Source organism: Elephas maximus, chromosome 3, assembly GCF_024166365.1.
Source record: "Elephas maximus indicus isolate mEleMax1 chromosome 3, mEleMax1 primary haplotype, whole genome shotgun sequence".
Lineage (NCBI taxonomy): Eukaryota > Metazoa > Chordata > Mammalia > Proboscidea > Elephantidae > Elephas > Elephas maximus.
The window spans coordinates 56198360-56214033 of NC_064821.1; the positions used below are offsets into that span (position 1 = coordinate 56198360).

The window sequence follows — 15674 nt, forward strand, 5'->3', positions numbered from 1 at the left end:
GGGGGGTGCCTACGCCCAGATTTTTGGGGTGCAGTGACCTCTGTCAGCACAACAGGGCCTCCCTCATCTGGGGCCTGTGCTGGATTGAAGCCCCCAACACTCTGTGCTGACCTGAGGGGGTTTGCTAGTCGGTTATGGGGTTTGGTTTGCTTCTCTGGCCCTTCCGGGGCAGGGGCTCCTGAGACTCCCCTCCCATGGTGGTCTTTGCCAATTGGATTCTGATGTCCAGGCTTCCCCCACGGTGGGGATTTCCTAAGCAGGTCTCCTGGGCACCTGTGTCTTGGGCAGCAAGACTTTGCTCCTCTCCTACCCAGGCCAGGGAGCCGGGGGCCCAGATCCCCTACAGACCCTCTCTTTCCCCACAGACACTGGAAAGCAGCATCCTGGGGCTCAGCCAAGAGAAAGACCTGAGTGTGCAGGACCCTGCCCAGGACTCTCAGCCCGCCAGCCTGCAGGTCCGCATCCGGGAGATTATCACCCGCAACCTCTCCCAGCCTGAGAGCACAGGTACTACTGCCTCACCCCACCCTTCCACAGACACTGACCACATTCTACTTCTTCCCACATCACCCTCCTCAGCAGGCAGCATCGATGGTAATGATTACAGCTTCCATCTTCCGAAATCCCTACAATGGAGGGACCCTTAGACAGAGGCAGAAACAGAGGCTCAGAGCTGAGGTGTCCTTTACCCAGACTTGTGCCCCATGTGATGCGGCTAGAAGGAAAGGCTAAGCATCCCCTCCCTGCATGCCTGCAGCCTGCTGCAAAGACTTGAACCCCAGACACCATATTCCTGCCCAGGGAAGGTGTGAGCTGGCAGAGTCAGAGATGCAGGGGGAGGTCAACTCAGCTCAGACCAGGACTTTAAAGTAGAGTGAGGGCTGGTGCTGTCCTTTCCCCATACGTGCAGGAAGGCGGATGGGTCCCTGTCTTCCTGTGGCACCAGAGGCCACACTCAGGGGTAGCTGACATGTTTGCCTCGCTCCTTAATAGTGTGTTGGTGCTTCTGTTGCAGTCCCTGTCCTGCTGTTGGGTTGGGGATGGGCCTCTTCTTGGAGGACTAGGGATGTTAGGGCCCCCAGGATCCCCAGATAGGGAGAAACTTAGAGAGCCCTCGCTCCAGGCTGGAAGAGCATAGCAGGCTGCAGCTGCCTGTGGCCCATGGTATGTGTCCAGTTCTCCTGAGGTAGAGGGGAGCCCACAGGAGGGGCACCCCTGCTTCTCCTTCCTCTGGCCTTTCTTTTCTTCCTCCTCGTCTTCCTTCTCCTCACAACCTGACCTGCACTACCTTGCCCAGCTTCAGAAGCTTCATGAAACCCTTCCCTTGGGTGAAGCTTTTGGGCTTGCTTGGCAGGAACTAGATACTCTTCTACCAATTTTATAGATCAGCAAAACTGAGGTCAAAGAGTAGTAATTGGAGAAGGAAGGACTAGGACCGGAGGCCTCCTCTCCTGACTCCTAGACCAAGGCTCTCTCCTGCGCTTCCTGGGGCCTGCAGGGGTCACACTTCAACTGTAGTGGGGAATGCCCTTACTCTGGCTCTGGGCCCTTCTCTTTGCCCACCTTTCTGTTCATCAGCTGTGTTTGTACAGTCTAGTGCCACGTCCACTCCTACCCAGGCTGCCCTTTGGGACTTGGTAGATCTTCCTGCTCTAAGTGATGGGTGGGGCATTGGTGAAGGGAAGATGTCCCACTGGACCCAGAAGAAAGCCAACCATGTTCCCACTGTCCCTCACCAGCTCCGCTGCCAGCCACAGAGATGGCGTCACTGCTGTCACTGCAAGAAGAGAACCAGCTGCTGCAGCAGGAACTGTCCCGCGTGGAGGACCTGCTGGCCCAGAGCCGTGCCGAGCGTGATGAGCTTGCCATCAAATTCAACGCAGTCAGTGAGAGGGTAGGTGCTTCCCCGGGGACCTGGGGGCTGGGCCAGGGCTTCCCTGCTGCAAAGGCAGGAAGACAGCCAGGCCAGGCCTGCGCACTGGCCAGAAGGTTGGGCCCTCCGGTCAGGCAGGCCTGGGTTCAAATTCTGGCTCTGCCAACCTGTATGGCCTTGAGCAGATCACTTTCAGCTTCTGAGCAGTGAGGATGGTGATATGACATGGAGTTGGTGTGGGGAATCAAAGAGATAATGAAATAAAGTGCCTGACACAGGGCTGTTTCATTCGCTTCTGTTCCAGGCCTTATTGGGGTGGAGGGCACAGAGAACAAGAACCCTAATGGGCCTCCTGCCCCCCCCCGCCCAATTCTCTGGACCTCTCCCTGTGCTCTCATTTACATGGGCCTTGGAGTTAAGGCAAAGTCCCTGGTGGCACAAACTGTGCTCAGCTCCTAACTGAAAGGTTGGTGGTTCAAATCCACCCAGAGGCATCAAGGAGGAAAGTCCTGGTGATATACTTCTGTGAGATTGCAGCTGTTGAAAGCCCTATGGGGTGCAGCTCTGCTCTGACACATGTAGGGTTGCCATGCGTCAGAACTGACTTGACAGCAATGGTTTGGGTCTAGGTGACGGCTGGGCGCTGGGGCAGGGTGGCGTAGGCACAGGCAGCTTTCCTCAGGCTCGTCTGGGCAGCCATGAGACCTGCTGCCATTTCCCATGGGGGTGAGGCTCTGCCAGGGAGGGAAGGAGAAGCCAGGGCTGCCTGCAAGCCCAGACAGGACTCACATCCCCTAGCCCCTGCTGCAGGGCCCAGGTCAGGAGGTTGGTGTGGACCAGGGCCAGGAAGCAGGATTCTCTTGGTGCACTATCTCCTTTGAGCCCCTAGGCTCATGGGAGGGACCCTGGAGAGTTGATGGTGGCTGAAAGCTGGTGAGGGAGTTGCACGAGGGAGGGAATGTGTGTGTTGTGTGTGTGTGTGTGTGTGCGTGCGTGCATGCGCAGACGGGAGATGTGTGGGTGGTAGGAACAGTTGTAATTGTGGCTGCTGTTTACTGAGTGGCTACTATGTGCTAGGTGCTTTATATTTAAAACACCAAGGCTGGTGCCATTATGATACTCATTTAACAGAGGAAACTGAGGCTCAGGGAGAGTAAGCATTGTGCTCAGGGTCACATGGCCAGTTAAGGCTAGAACTCAGGGCTCCTAACTCCCAGCCTAGGGCTCTGCATTGTGGTTTTGGTTCCCGGATTTGCGAAGAGATGACTGGGCTGGGTGTTTTGTGGGGCAGCTGGCCCTTTGAAAGCTGGACGGGCCCTCGGTCACCAACCAGTGTGTCCCTCTGATGTTACAGGTGGGGAGATTGAGGACCAGAGTGGGCAGGGCCCGGCCCAGAGCCCCCTGTGTGATAGTTGCAGAACCAGGGTTAACCCCAGGCCCCCTGAACCAGGCCATTGCACACTGGGCCCTGTGTACTATGTTAGGAAGGGAGTGTGCATTTCTGTGTTTGGCTGTGTGTGCCTGCACCCTGGTGTGTGCCTGCCTGGACTGGCCCCCGACTTGTTGGGACACGCCGAGGAGCAGGGTGGGGGTCCATGGTGGCCCCTAGCATTTGGGACAATGCAGAGCTAGTTTTCCCAGGATTTGCAGGGAGTGTGGAGGATGGGCTGGCCCCAGCCCTGCATTGTTGGTAGTGACAGGGACTTGAGCCAGCCCCTTGGTTTAGACCTCTCTTCTTTTGGCCGCTGGCCCTGTGCTAGGCCCTAGAGATCACGTTATTACAGATGGGAAAACTGAAGCCTGGAAAGGGGGTGTGATAGGCCCAGGTGAGTGGTGGAGCTGGGAGGAGGACTCAGGTCACCTGGACCTCCGTCAAGAGCTCTGCTATCCTGTGGCACAATCTTTTCCTGCTGCCCACCTGTCCCAGTGCATAAAGGTGGCCAGGCCTGGCCTTGTGGTCACAAGAGTTACACGGTAGGCTGGATTGCGGGCGGTCAGGGAGGTCGTTCTGACCCTTTAAACCCCACAGCGTCCCTGGTATGGGGAGGGGCAGGGGGTAAAGATCTGTGTCCTTTTGACTACATGTAGGGGAACTGAGGCAAAGGCTCCCAAGGGGCACCTGCCAGGTCAGAGAGAGGACCTCGTTGCCCCTGTGGAGGACCCCCCATTTCTGCACCCGGGGAGCAGGTATAGGCGAGGCAGCTGGGAAAGGGAAGAAAGGATGGCCACGCCCCCTCAACTCCAGAGGAGGACTCCCTTGGCTCCCCCAGTGTCCATGGCAACCTGGACAGAGTGAATTGAATGGCGGGCACTAGGGCAGCGGTTGCCAGGGGAGACAGTAAACTTTCTTTATCCCCAGCTTAGTGGTGGCCTCCTCCACTTCTGAAATACAAGGAAAATTGAAAGGCCGTTTTGTGAGGGGCCAGGTTTGTGGAGGTTTGTGGAAAGGGGCGAGGTGTGGCCAGGAGTGGCCTGGGCCTGGCTCTGAGCACTGCGGAAGGGGCTGGAGCACCCGGCAACTGCCTGGACCTCTCTTAATCACAGAAGCAAATAGCACCCTGGTTCACACAGATGCACAAAATATACACAACACAGACCACAATCAGATCCTACCTGGTACACAAAAGCCCCATGCCACAGAGACACAAGCCCATCCCACTGACACACTCAGACTGATGGAGTGTGCACAGTACAGCATCACTCCTAATCAGACACCACACAGTTACACACAGACACACAGAACATGTCACTCACACAAATAGTGCCACCATCACAATGTACCCATAGTGCAGACAGCACAACTGTCTTCCGTCTCACGGATACACACAGACAGCAAAAAGCGTACGGCACCACACAGCCCCACAGTCAGCCCCACAGCTATGCACAGACGCACAAAGTGTATAGTTGGTGACACACACCACAGAGACACCTAGAACTCAAACCCACCCACTCACAGTCACCCCCATGCTCTGTAGGGGTTAAGAGGGCTCCCTGGCTAGTGGGGGCAGCCATGGTGGCCCCTAGCATTTGGGACAAGGCAGAGCTAGGGCAGGGCAGGGGTTGACCTGGAAGCCAGAGCTGGGCAGGCCCACCTGTGCCTGCAGGGGTTTGACGGTGAAGGGCTGCAAGCTGCATGGGTGGTGGAGGGGGGTGGTGGTTGAAGAGGCTTCCCATGCCGTCAGGGAGGGGTGGGGACTGAGAGGGCATTTAACAAGCACACGTTGTATATTAGAACATTTGCGTGCACTTCTTATGAATCTTCACCCTGTGTGTATTGGTGGGGTGTTCACCCGTGTCCCCTGTGCGTATTTGGGAATGCCTGTGTGCGTTATGCCTGTGCATGTCAATAAGCTCAGGTATCCACACGTGTGTTGATGCCTCTGTTATGAATGTGTTCACATGTGGTCATGCCATTCATTAATTATCTCAGCAAGCCACCCCCTTTCTAGGCACTAAGAGCCAAAGAGGAACAAAACCCCAGACTTTTCTGAGCTCATTGCAGGGGGGAGGTTGAGTGGGAGTGGGAGGTTGGAGGGGAGGGGCGACGTGATTCTAATAATCACTAATACGTATTCTGGAGGAGAGGCACAGGGTGCCTGAGGGCCTCTGAGGCTTACATCCAGATGCATCTGTGTGGTTGTGTGCATACATGTTTTTGCATGCACACGTTGGTGGACCCACCTACATGTGTACATGCGTGTGTGTATTTCCTGCATGCCCAGTCTGTGTGTTTATGCACAGCTGTATTAGCCTGTGCACGTGCACGTGCATGCTTGTGCATCCTGGGCTTGCCTGGATGTGCCTGCCTCCCCAGGGTGCCAGGCTAACAGCCTGCAAGGCATTGTGGGCCTGGGCCCAGCCTGGTGCCCCCCTGCAGAGACCTGTGCCTGCCTTCCCTGGAGGCCCAGGGCTCTCACCCAGGGCCCTTCCCTGCAGCTGGAGCAGGCTGTGCAGATGGAATCAGGGGAGCTGGAGACACTGGAGCCGAGGGGGCTGGTCCGGCAGAGTGTGGAGCTGCGGAGGCAGCTGCAGGAGGAGCAGGCCTCCTACCGGCGCAAGCTGCAGGCCTATCAGGAGGGTCAGCAGCGGCAGGCTCAACTTGTGCAGCGGCTGCAGGCCAAGGTCAGGGCCACCCACCCTGCTCCTACCCACCCAAGTGCTCATCTCATCCTGCTCCTGCCCCCACCCCCAGGCACTAGTGATCACTCCCCGCCCACCCCCAGATCCTCCAATACAAGAAGAAGTGCACGGAGCTGGAGCAGCAGCTACTGGAGCGGTCCACTGAGCTGGAGCAGCAGCAGCTGAGGGTGGGTGCCAGGTGAGGCAGGGCTAGCGCTGCCCTCTGTGTGCCCAACCTGATGCTTCCCTTCCCTCCCCTCCCCCAGGACACTGAGCACAGCCAGGACCTGGAGAGCGCCCTCATCAGGCTGGAGGAGGAGCAGCAGAGGTGGGGCTGCAGCAGGGGGTCTTCCTGGCATAAGTGGGGGGGTCCCAGGGTAGGGCTGGGTAGACTTCCCCCCCATCTCCTTTGTCCTGCTCAGGAGTGCCAGCCTGGTCCAGGTGAATGCTATGCTCCGAGAGCAACTGGACCAGGTGGGTTCGGCCAACCAGGCCCTGAGTGAGGACATACGCAAGGTGACCAGCGACTGGACACGCAGCCGCCAGGAGCTGGAGCAGCGGGAGGCAGCGTGGAGGCGCGAGGAGGAGGTGGGCATCATGGGGGCTGGGAGGCGAGTTGGCTGCGCTGGGTCCACCCTGACACAAAGGGAAGGGCCACGGTAGAGCAGTGAGGGAGGAGGGCCCTGCTAGCCAGGTGAGTGCTTTAGAAAAGGTAAATAATTGTCATCATAATAGCTGGCTTTGTACCCGGTACCAAATGCCAGTACACAGATTTATTCCTCCTTATTTTTTTATAAGCATATGTGGTAGGTGCTATCCTTATCCTCGTTTTAAAGAGAGGTCATGCAGCTGGTAGCTGGGGTGCAATCCTAGGTCCGCAGTACTTCCTGTCCTTCTTTGCTACCTCTGCTGGTGAAGGCCGTGAAACCCAGTTCCCTGTGCAAGAGAGAACCACTGAGGCTTGGAAACACGAGTGTGGCAGCTCTGAAGCACAGCGCTTGTGCAGGCCCTGAGCTGGTGCATGGGAAGTCCCACTCCCTGGGTGATCAGAGTTGGGGGAGCTTTGGGAGAGGAAGTAGATGGGCCCTCACTCCAGCCCCTCACCAGACACATCTTCCCTCCAGTCCTTCAACACCTACTTCAGCAACGAACACAGCCGCCTGCTTGTCCTCTGGAGGCAGGTTGTGGGGATGCGACGGCTGGTCAGTGAGGTGAAGATGGCCACCGAGAGGTAAGATGGCCACCCAGAGGTAAGATGGCCACTCAGAGGGGAGGCCTGGCAGGTGAAGGGGCTGATTTGAGGAGAGTACGGCAGCTGTGAGGCAACCCATTCTTTAAGTTGAACTCAACTCGGTTGAACTTCTGTTCAGCTCAACTATGCCAGACCCTGTGAAGATAGAGGCGACTTGTAGTAATTAAGTCACCATGATCATGGCAATCACCATTTTTTAGGCATTTACTCTGAGCTAGCAACTTTATTTCATACACTATTAACAGCATCTTTGTGAGGTAGGAACTGTAATAATCCCCATTTTATAGATAAGGACCCTGAGGCTCAGAGAGGTTGAGTAACCTTCCCCAGGTCACACAGCAGTCAGTAAATGGATGAGTCAGAATTTGAACCCAGGATTGTCTGGTTCTGGAGCTTCTGCTTTTAAGCCACTAGAATCTCTGGCTTCTGTACCCAAGGACCTTGAAACCTCTAGTGATGAAAAGACATAGACATTCAAAATTCTAGTCGTAGGAAGTGAATGTCCAGACTTATCAATGTCACAGATAGTTTGTTTTTTTTTAATTTTTATTGTACTTTAAGTGAAAGTTTACAAATCAAGTTAGTCTCTCGTACAAAAATTCATATACACCTTGCTATATACTCCTAGTTGCTCTCCCCCTAATGCAACAGCACACTCCTTCTCTCCACCCTGTATTCTCTGTGTCCATCCAGCCAGCTTCTGCCGCCCTCCAATGTCACAGAGAGTTTTGCTTCACTTTTTGTCTTTATGGTTTGTTTGAATCAGGATCCATAGACGTTCACAAAATGAAATCGGTTAATTTGGCTTTTAAGTGTCTTATGATGGGTTTGCCTCTCCTCTTTTTCCATTATAGTTTTTATTTTATTTTTGTTGTTGCTGAGAATATACATAGCAGAACGTAGACCAATTCAACAATTTCTACATGTACAATTCAGGGACATTGATTACATTCTTTGAGTTGGGCAACCATCCTCACGCTCCTTTTCTGAGTTGTTCCTCCTGCGTTAACATAATCTCACTGCCCTCTAAGTTTCCTCCCTAAACATTTGAGTTGCGGTTGTCAATGTGATCCCATGTAGATCGATCTTAAAAGAGCACGATGCTCAAGGCAGACATTCCCATTATAATTTATTTGTTCAGGAAGTGGGGACAGTTGTCCTTAGAGATTCCCAGTTTGGATTTTGCTGTTTGCACCCCTGTGGTGTCGTTTAACATGTTCCTCTGTCCCTTGTATTTGCTACAAATTGAGGGGTGCAGCTAAGGCTTGATCAGCTTCAGGTCTGGGTTTTTCTGGCAAGCCTGCCTCATAAGCGGTGGTGTGCACTTCCATGAGAAGGCACCTTTGATGCCTGGTTGTCTCTCTTTTTGTGATGTAATGATTTTGTGACCCTTTGATGCTCCCTGCCAAAAGCCAGACATTCAACAGAGGTTGCAGAATCATGCTATTCTCATTCTCTCACTTGTGCATGTATTAACTGTAATTCTTCTATAATGAGGCACTTCCCCTTGTTATTGTCGGACACTCAGTGGTATAGTTCATTCAGGAAAGGCAAGGATTTAACCAATTTGATATATTTAAAATAATTTTATTTTTAATTAGCACTTTAAAACTGTATATTTTACTTTTGAATATATCACATATTCACAAGGGCCAAATTTCAAAAGGCATGAATGCTGGATAGTGAAGTCTCCCTCCCGCTGCTGGCCCAGCTCATCCCCTCCCCTCCTCGGAGACAAGCAGTATTACCAGTTTCCTAAGTCACCTTCCAGGGTTATTTTATTCAAGCAAATACAGCAGGTCACACACACATACACCCCCTACACACACACACACACTCCTTCTTTTATACTCTTGGTGGGGTTTCATATGCATAGTTCTTGGAGATGCTTTCTTCACCTAATCGTGGAAATGGCTCCACATCAAGCCAGGAGAAGCTTCCTCATTCTTTTTTCTTGGCTTTTTTTTTTTTTTTTTTACAGAATATGCCATTGAGTGGTTGCACAATAGCGTATTTAACAGCAGTCCCCTTTTGATGGACATTTAGGTTGTCACCAGCATTTTTAACATAAGCAATGTTGCTTTGAATCACTTTCCACACAGATCATTTTCCTTGCATTGGAGTATATCTATAGAATAAATTCTTAGAGGTGGAATTAGTGGGTTAAAGGGTCTGTGCATTTATAATTTCAGAGTGTGTCCTAACTGCCCTCCATTGTGGTTGTACCAGTTATCTCCCTTGGTGGCACAGTCAGTTAAATGCTTGACTACTAACCGAAAGGTTGATGATTCGAACCCACCCTGAGGCACCTCAGCCTTAAAAACCCTATGGAGCAGTTCTACTCTGCACACATGGGGTGGCCATGAGTTGGAACTGACGTGATGACATTTGGTTTGGTTCAATGGTTGTACCCACTTACCCTCCTACCATACTGTATGAGAGGGCTTGTTTCCCCATAGCTTCACCCACACTGTGTATTACACAACTTTCTTTTTTCCCATCTGATAGTGGCAAATGGCATTCCAGTATAGTTTGCATTTGCACTTGGGAGCCCACGCCCCCTTCCCATCCCCATCCTGTGCCCTCTCCTTAGGGACCTGCTGCAGCTGGGAGGGGATCTGGCCAGGACTTCGCGGGCCATCCAGGAGGCAGGCCTGGGGCTGAGCGCAGGCCTGCGGCTGGCTGAGAGCCAGGCTGAGGCAGCTCTGGAGAAACAGGTTCTGCTGCAGACCCAGCTGGAGGAGCAGCTGCGGGACAAGGTGCTCCGTGAGAAGGACCTGGCCCAGCTGCAGGTGCAAAGTGACCTGGACAAGGCCAACCTCAGTGCCAGGTGGGTGCCTGGTGGGTACTGTGAGAGGCAGGCCACTCTGCAGAGGGTGTCCTTGGAGATGTTGGGAGGTGGGAGTGTCTGTTCAGTGGAGATGGGCCCAGCCCCCATGTGAGCTCAGCCACTCTTCCCAGGCAGCCCATTTAACAGAGGTGGAGACTGAGGTTCAGAGGCACTTGCCCAGGACACATCAAAAGCGGTTCAGCTTCTGATGCAGAACTTGTGCTCCTAACTCCTGCTACCTGGACAGACTTTGCCGTGAGATAAAGCAGATAGTAATGTCATTCCTATTTTATAGGTGAGAAGTCTGAGGCTCAGAGAGAAGTGACTTGCCCAAAATCACGCAGCTGGGGAGGTGGATTCTAGGGCGCCTGCCTTGGGTTTGCGGAAGCATGAAGAGTGCAGGAGCTGGTAGGCTTGGGGAGAAGATGGGGTGAGCCCCCATTCACCTCTGCTGCTCTTCCCACCTCCAGAGTGACAGAGCTAGCCCTGGCAGTGGAGCACCTTCAGAACCAGAGTCTGGAGAAGGATCAGGCCAACAAGGCCCTCACTGAGAAGCTCGAGGCCCTGGTGAGATGGGGCTTCTCTGAGGGTAGCAGGGCAGGGCGGGGGACCGACCAGAGCCATGGACCCAGGCTTAGGGCTGGGCTACTAGGGCCACTCCTGAGAATCCCACTCAGACTCAGACCCAGTCCTCATTAATTGAGTGCCTAGTGTATACCAGGAAAACCCTGGTGGCGTAGTGGTTAAGAGCCAAAAGATGGGCAGTTTGAATCCACCAGGCACTCCTTGGAAACCCTATGGGGCAGTTTCTACTCTGTCCTGTGGGGTTGCTATGAGTCAGAATCTTGGAATCGAATCGATGGCAAGGGGTTTGGTTTTTTTTTTTTTTGGTTAGTGTATACCAGACTTAGCAGTAAGCACATTCACCTTCTTTATCCCATTTTGTCCTACCAGCATCCTCCCTGTAGCATGAACCCATTACACAGATGAGAAAACTGAGTCATAGAGGGGAAATGCTTGTCCAGAGTCTCAGAAATGCTCGTCCAGTCTCAGAGGCAGTAGGCAGGGGAGTCAGGGCTTGAACTCATGCCTGCTCCCCCTCAGCCCAGGTCTCTTCCTCTTGGAACTCAGCTGTCCCCCACCAGAGGGGCAATCCTCAATGGTACCATCTGGGCTGGTTACCCTTCTGTGTGGGGCTTGGCCTAGGTTCTACGTCCAACTGTCCTTCAACGGGCTGTGTGACCTGGGGCAGGACACCGGCCTTCTCTGGGCCTTGTCTGTTCAGTGAGAGCAGTGGGGCTGCTGTGGGGTATTTCAGGCAGGGCCCTAGAGACTACCTGGTGTATGGTGGGCCAGGGAGGGAGAGGAAGGGGAGGGTTTCAGACTGGGGCAGAGACCCTGACCACCTTTTCTTTATCTCTCCTACCCCACTCCATGAATCCCTGCGGCTACAGGAGCAGGCGACTCTAGAGACAGAGGATGGAGAGGGGCTGCAGCAGACCCTGAGGGACCTGGCCCAGGTACGAGGCCTGAGGAGTGGAGAGGCCGGAAGGGGTGGGAGCCCAGTGCCAGCAAGGCCCAGCAGTCCTGGGCCATTCTGCCTCCTGTGGTGGCTGTGGGCTGACTTGCAGGTAGTTCTCGGCCTGGGGACCCAGGCAGCTGTTAGACACGTCTGCTGGAAGGGCGGGGCCTTTGTTCTGGGAGGAGCCCCCAGTCTGACAGCGGAGGCACAGCTCTTGCCCTGGGGGAGCAGGGCTCATCTGTGAGAGACACTGAATGATGTCTTCGCAGTCCATGTTTGGCAAAATAAATGGGAGACCTTACCTGGGGCTGGAGGGTTGTGACCTAGTGGAGGAGATGGAATCAGGAGGACTTCTCACAGGAAGGGAACCTTGGAATGTGCTGCAGAGCCTAGGATGACGGGATGTGGGGACCGGCGACCCCATTGCCTGCCTGGGTTTCTTTACCGACCTAACCCCAGCTCCCCTCCTCTTTTGCTCTCGCCCTCACTCCGCTCTTAGGCTGTCCTGTCGGACCCAGAGAGCGGTGTTCAGCTAAGCGGCTCCGAGCGCACGGCCGATGCATCAGATGGCAGCCTACGGGGACTCTCGGGCCCGCGGACCCCGTCCCCACCGCGGCGCTCTTCGCCCAGCCGCGGTCGTTCCCCCCGCCGAGGCCCGTCCCCCGCCTGCTCCGACTCCTCCACACTCGCCCTGATCCACTCAGCCCTGCACAAGCGCCAGCTGCAGGTTCAGGTAGGGTGAAGCCTGGATCCAGGGGCGGAGCCTAAGCATCCCGGGAGGGGAGCCATGGCCCTGGAAGGAGAGCCCTGAGTATCCTGGGATAGAACTGGAGCCCTGAGAAAGGGCATCTGAGAGTCCTGGACCCTGTCAGGAGCCAAGGAGAAGGCTGAGAGCTCTGGAGCAGAATCTGAGCCCAGAGTGGGCGGTGCTGGGCAATTGAGGGAGGAGCCTGGGGAGGGAGGAGCCTGGGGAGGGAGGAGCCTGGGGAGGGAGGAGCCTGGGGCAGGGGTAGAGCCCTGGTAGGCAGGTAGATGAGTATCCCCAGTTGTACAAAGCCAGGATTCTAGGAAAAGGTCTGGGAGGAGGCATAAGAGCCTAGGGAGAGAAGAGCTAGTCCCTCTAGAAGGAGCCAAGGTAGGAAGGAGTCTGAAGTGGAACCAGGGCGGAAAGCGGGGGAGCCTGCGGGGCTGCAGGGAGCCCTCTAGTGGGCACAGCTTCGTTCAGTGAGATGCTTGGTGCTTTGGGATGCTGGGGCCTTAGATTGGGGTTGCCGGGACCCCAGGGAGAGGGGCTTGGAGCTCAGCAAAGGGCTCAGAAGGGTGGCCAGGACACAGTGAAGGAAGTGGAAACTGAGGCCTTGGGGCTTCAGTTATTCCCCTGCCCCAGGCCAAGCCCCAGTGTAGGATGGTGAATACTCCTGGAACCAGCAGGGGTCAGGGCAAGCTCTGGGAGCCTCCTTGCTCTGAGTGATTCCCTGGCCATAGGACATGCGTGGGCGCTACGAGGCGAGCCAGGACCTCCTGGTCACCCTGCGGAAGCAGCTCAGTGACAGCGAGGGCGAGCGTCGGGCCCTCGAGGAACAGCTGCAGCGTCTGCGGGACAAGGCTGATGGAGTCACCCAGGCCCATGAGGATGCCCAGCGCGAGGCTCAGCGTCTGCGGAGCGCCAACGACCTCCTGAGCAGGTGTCTGGGAGGTCTGCGGTGGGGGGCCCGGAGAGTAAGTCAGAGTCTGGGCCTCACACTGCCCAAGCCTGTAAGATGTGCATCTGCACTGCCTACTGTGGCAGCCACTGTCCATTGCACTGGGCCTCCATGGGGGTAGGTCAGGGAGAGGACAGCCAGGTTCTCTCTGCTGGGAAGAGTCAGCTCCAGAGAGTCAGCAGGAGGGACTGGCCATGGGCAGGGTCAGGGAAGGCTTCCTGGTTGCAGGTCCTTAGAGGGTGGGAGAATGTGGCCCATGGCCAGGACAACAGCATGGCCATTGTCTTCCCTGGTGCCCCAGCCTCCCCTTCAGCTCCCCTTCCCCTTGCCTTGTAGGGAGAAGGACAGCCTGGCCAACAGCCTGCAGGCGGTGCGGCAGCAAGCCGAGGAACTACGGCAGGAGCGGGAGAAGCTGCAGGCAGCCCAGGAGGAGCTGCGGCGCCAGCGAGACCGCCTGGAGGAAGAGCGGGAGGATGCGGTGCAGGATGGCGCACAGGCACGCAGGGAACTCGAGCGCAGGTGAGCAGCTTCTGACCTTAGGGTGCTTGAGAGCACCCCTGGGGGTTAGTGAGCACATGCTGTGTCCTAAGAAGTCCCTGGGTGGTGCAGATGATTAATGCACTTGGCTACTAACCAAAAGGTTGGAGGTTCGAGTCCACCCAAAGACACCTTGGAAGAAATTCTTGGTGATCAACTTCTAAAAAATCAGCCATTGAAAACCCTGTGGAGTCTTTTCCAACCAATGGTCCCAGATAGAATGGGAGTAAAAAACGTAGAACAAAACTTAAATTCCTAAAGAAGACCAGACTTACTAGACCAGTAGAGACTAGAGGAACCCCAAGACTATTGCCTTGGGATACTCTTTAAACTTGGAACTCAAACCACTGCTGGTGGTCACCTATCAGCCAAAAGACCGAGTGGCTCATAAAATAAATAATATCACCTGTGAGTACTGTGCTTCTCTAAATAATCATCTATACAAAACCTAACAGTCAGCATTTACCCTAGACCAAAGATGAGATGGTAAGGGGGGCAAGGAAGCTAGATTAATGGAAACAGAACTACCAGAATGAAAGTAATGAGAATGCTGATACATTCTGAAAAGTTTAACCAATTTTACGGAATAATATATATAGAAATTGTGAAATGAGAGTCTAATTTGCTATGTAAATTTTCTCCAAAATCACAATTAAAAAAAAAAAAAGCCTGTGGAACAATGTTCTGCCCTGACACACATGGGATCTCCTCCATGAGTTAGAGTCAACTTGATGCAACTGTTTTTTTTTTTTTTTTTCTGTGTCCTTGACCTTGTACCATCTCAAGAAGTCCTCACAATACTCTTCATATGTAGGATCTTCTAACCAGCCCCCTGTTGGGAAACTGAGGCTCAGGGAGGTATAGTCACTGATCTGGGATCAGAGAACTGGTAGGAGGTAGAGCCTGGATAATGGTAACAACCATAATTAAAATAGCAGTAGTCATATTAACAATGTCAACATCATTTTTTACATTTAAAATTACAGTAATGCTATAATATTAATACTAATGTTAGTAAGTGCCAGATGCCATTTTAAGCACTTAGGTTCTCTCATTTAACCCTCATGGTAACTCTATTGTATAGAAGCTGTTATTATCCCCATTTTATAGATGGTGAGACTGAGGCACAGAAAGGTCATGTAACTTGCCTGAGGTCACATAGCTAGTTAGTGGAAGAGCCTGGATTTGAACCCAAACATTCTGCCTCCAGATTCCCGAATTAAGCTATTAACCACTGTACTGTTTACTCCTCCAAGACATATGTAACAATGATGTTTAGTCTGTGTGCTGATGGATATTATTCTTGTTTTTAAAGCCCTTAGGGAGCTGTGACAAGCACTGTTTTAAGCACTTCATGTAGGGCATGCATCCTTATAACAACTTCACGAAGCAGGTGTTACCCCATTTTGCACATGTGAAAAGTGAGGCCAAGAGTCATAAAGCCAGAAGGTGGTGGGGCCTGGCTGTCCTTGTGGATGAGGCTCTTGCCCCCATGGCACCTGCCTCAGGCCTGACCCCTGGCTTACCTCCCTGCTTGGCTCTTTGGCTATGGGAGGCTCAGGGCAGGAAGGTGACATGAGGCACCTGCACGCCTCTATCCCATAGTCACAGACAGCTGGAGCAGCTGGAAGGGAGGCGCTCAGGGCTGGCAAAGGAGCTGGTGGAGGTGAGGGAGGCGCTGAGCTGTGCCACACTGCAGCGGGACGTGCTGCAGGCCGAGAAGGCTGAGGTGGCTGAGGCACTGACCAAGGTGAGTCCTGCCTGCCATAAACCAGACTGACCAGTCCTCGGGCCAACCTCTGACCCCAACCACAAACCTATCTCAGGCCCTAAATCTC

The 15674-nt window shown here is 54.0% G+C and overlaps 1 protein-coding gene across 12 annotated transcripts in view; it reads left to right on the forward strand.

Moving 5' to 3' along the window:
• Nucleotides 1-15674, forward strand: part of CROCC (ciliary rootlet coiled-coil, rootletin) — a 53193-nt gene that overhangs the window by 12279 nt on the left and 25240 nt on the right. For 9 of the 12 annotated variants that reach the window (XM_049878045.1, XM_049878047.1, XM_049878049.1 and 6 more), the window contains 14 exons: nucleotides 366-507; nucleotides 1740-1894; nucleotides 5810-5995; nucleotides 6097-6180; nucleotides 6259-6320; nucleotides 6415-6580; nucleotides 7117-7223; nucleotides 9838-10074; nucleotides 10545-10641; nucleotides 11529-11594; nucleotides 12096-12329; nucleotides 13082-13281; nucleotides 13636-13818; nucleotides 15442-15586. In XM_049878045.1, coding sequence (XP_049734002.1) covers nucleotides 1760-1894; nucleotides 5810-5995; nucleotides 6097-6180; nucleotides 6259-6320; nucleotides 6415-6580; nucleotides 7117-7223; nucleotides 9838-10074; nucleotides 10545-10641; nucleotides 11529-11594; nucleotides 12096-12329; nucleotides 13082-13281; nucleotides 13636-13818; nucleotides 15442-15586 — 1902 coding nt within the window. In that variant the 5' untranslated portion in view covers nucleotides 366-507; nucleotides 1740-1759. The remainder of the gene's footprint in view (nucleotides 1-365; nucleotides 508-1739; nucleotides 1895-5809; nucleotides 5996-6096; nucleotides 6181-6258; nucleotides 6321-6414; nucleotides 6581-7116; nucleotides 7224-9837; nucleotides 10075-10544; nucleotides 10642-11528; nucleotides 11595-12095; nucleotides 12330-13081; nucleotides 13282-13635; nucleotides 13819-15441; nucleotides 15587-15674) is intronic. The other 3 variants (XM_049878053.1, XM_049878051.1, XM_049878050.1) reach the window with 2 other exon arrangements.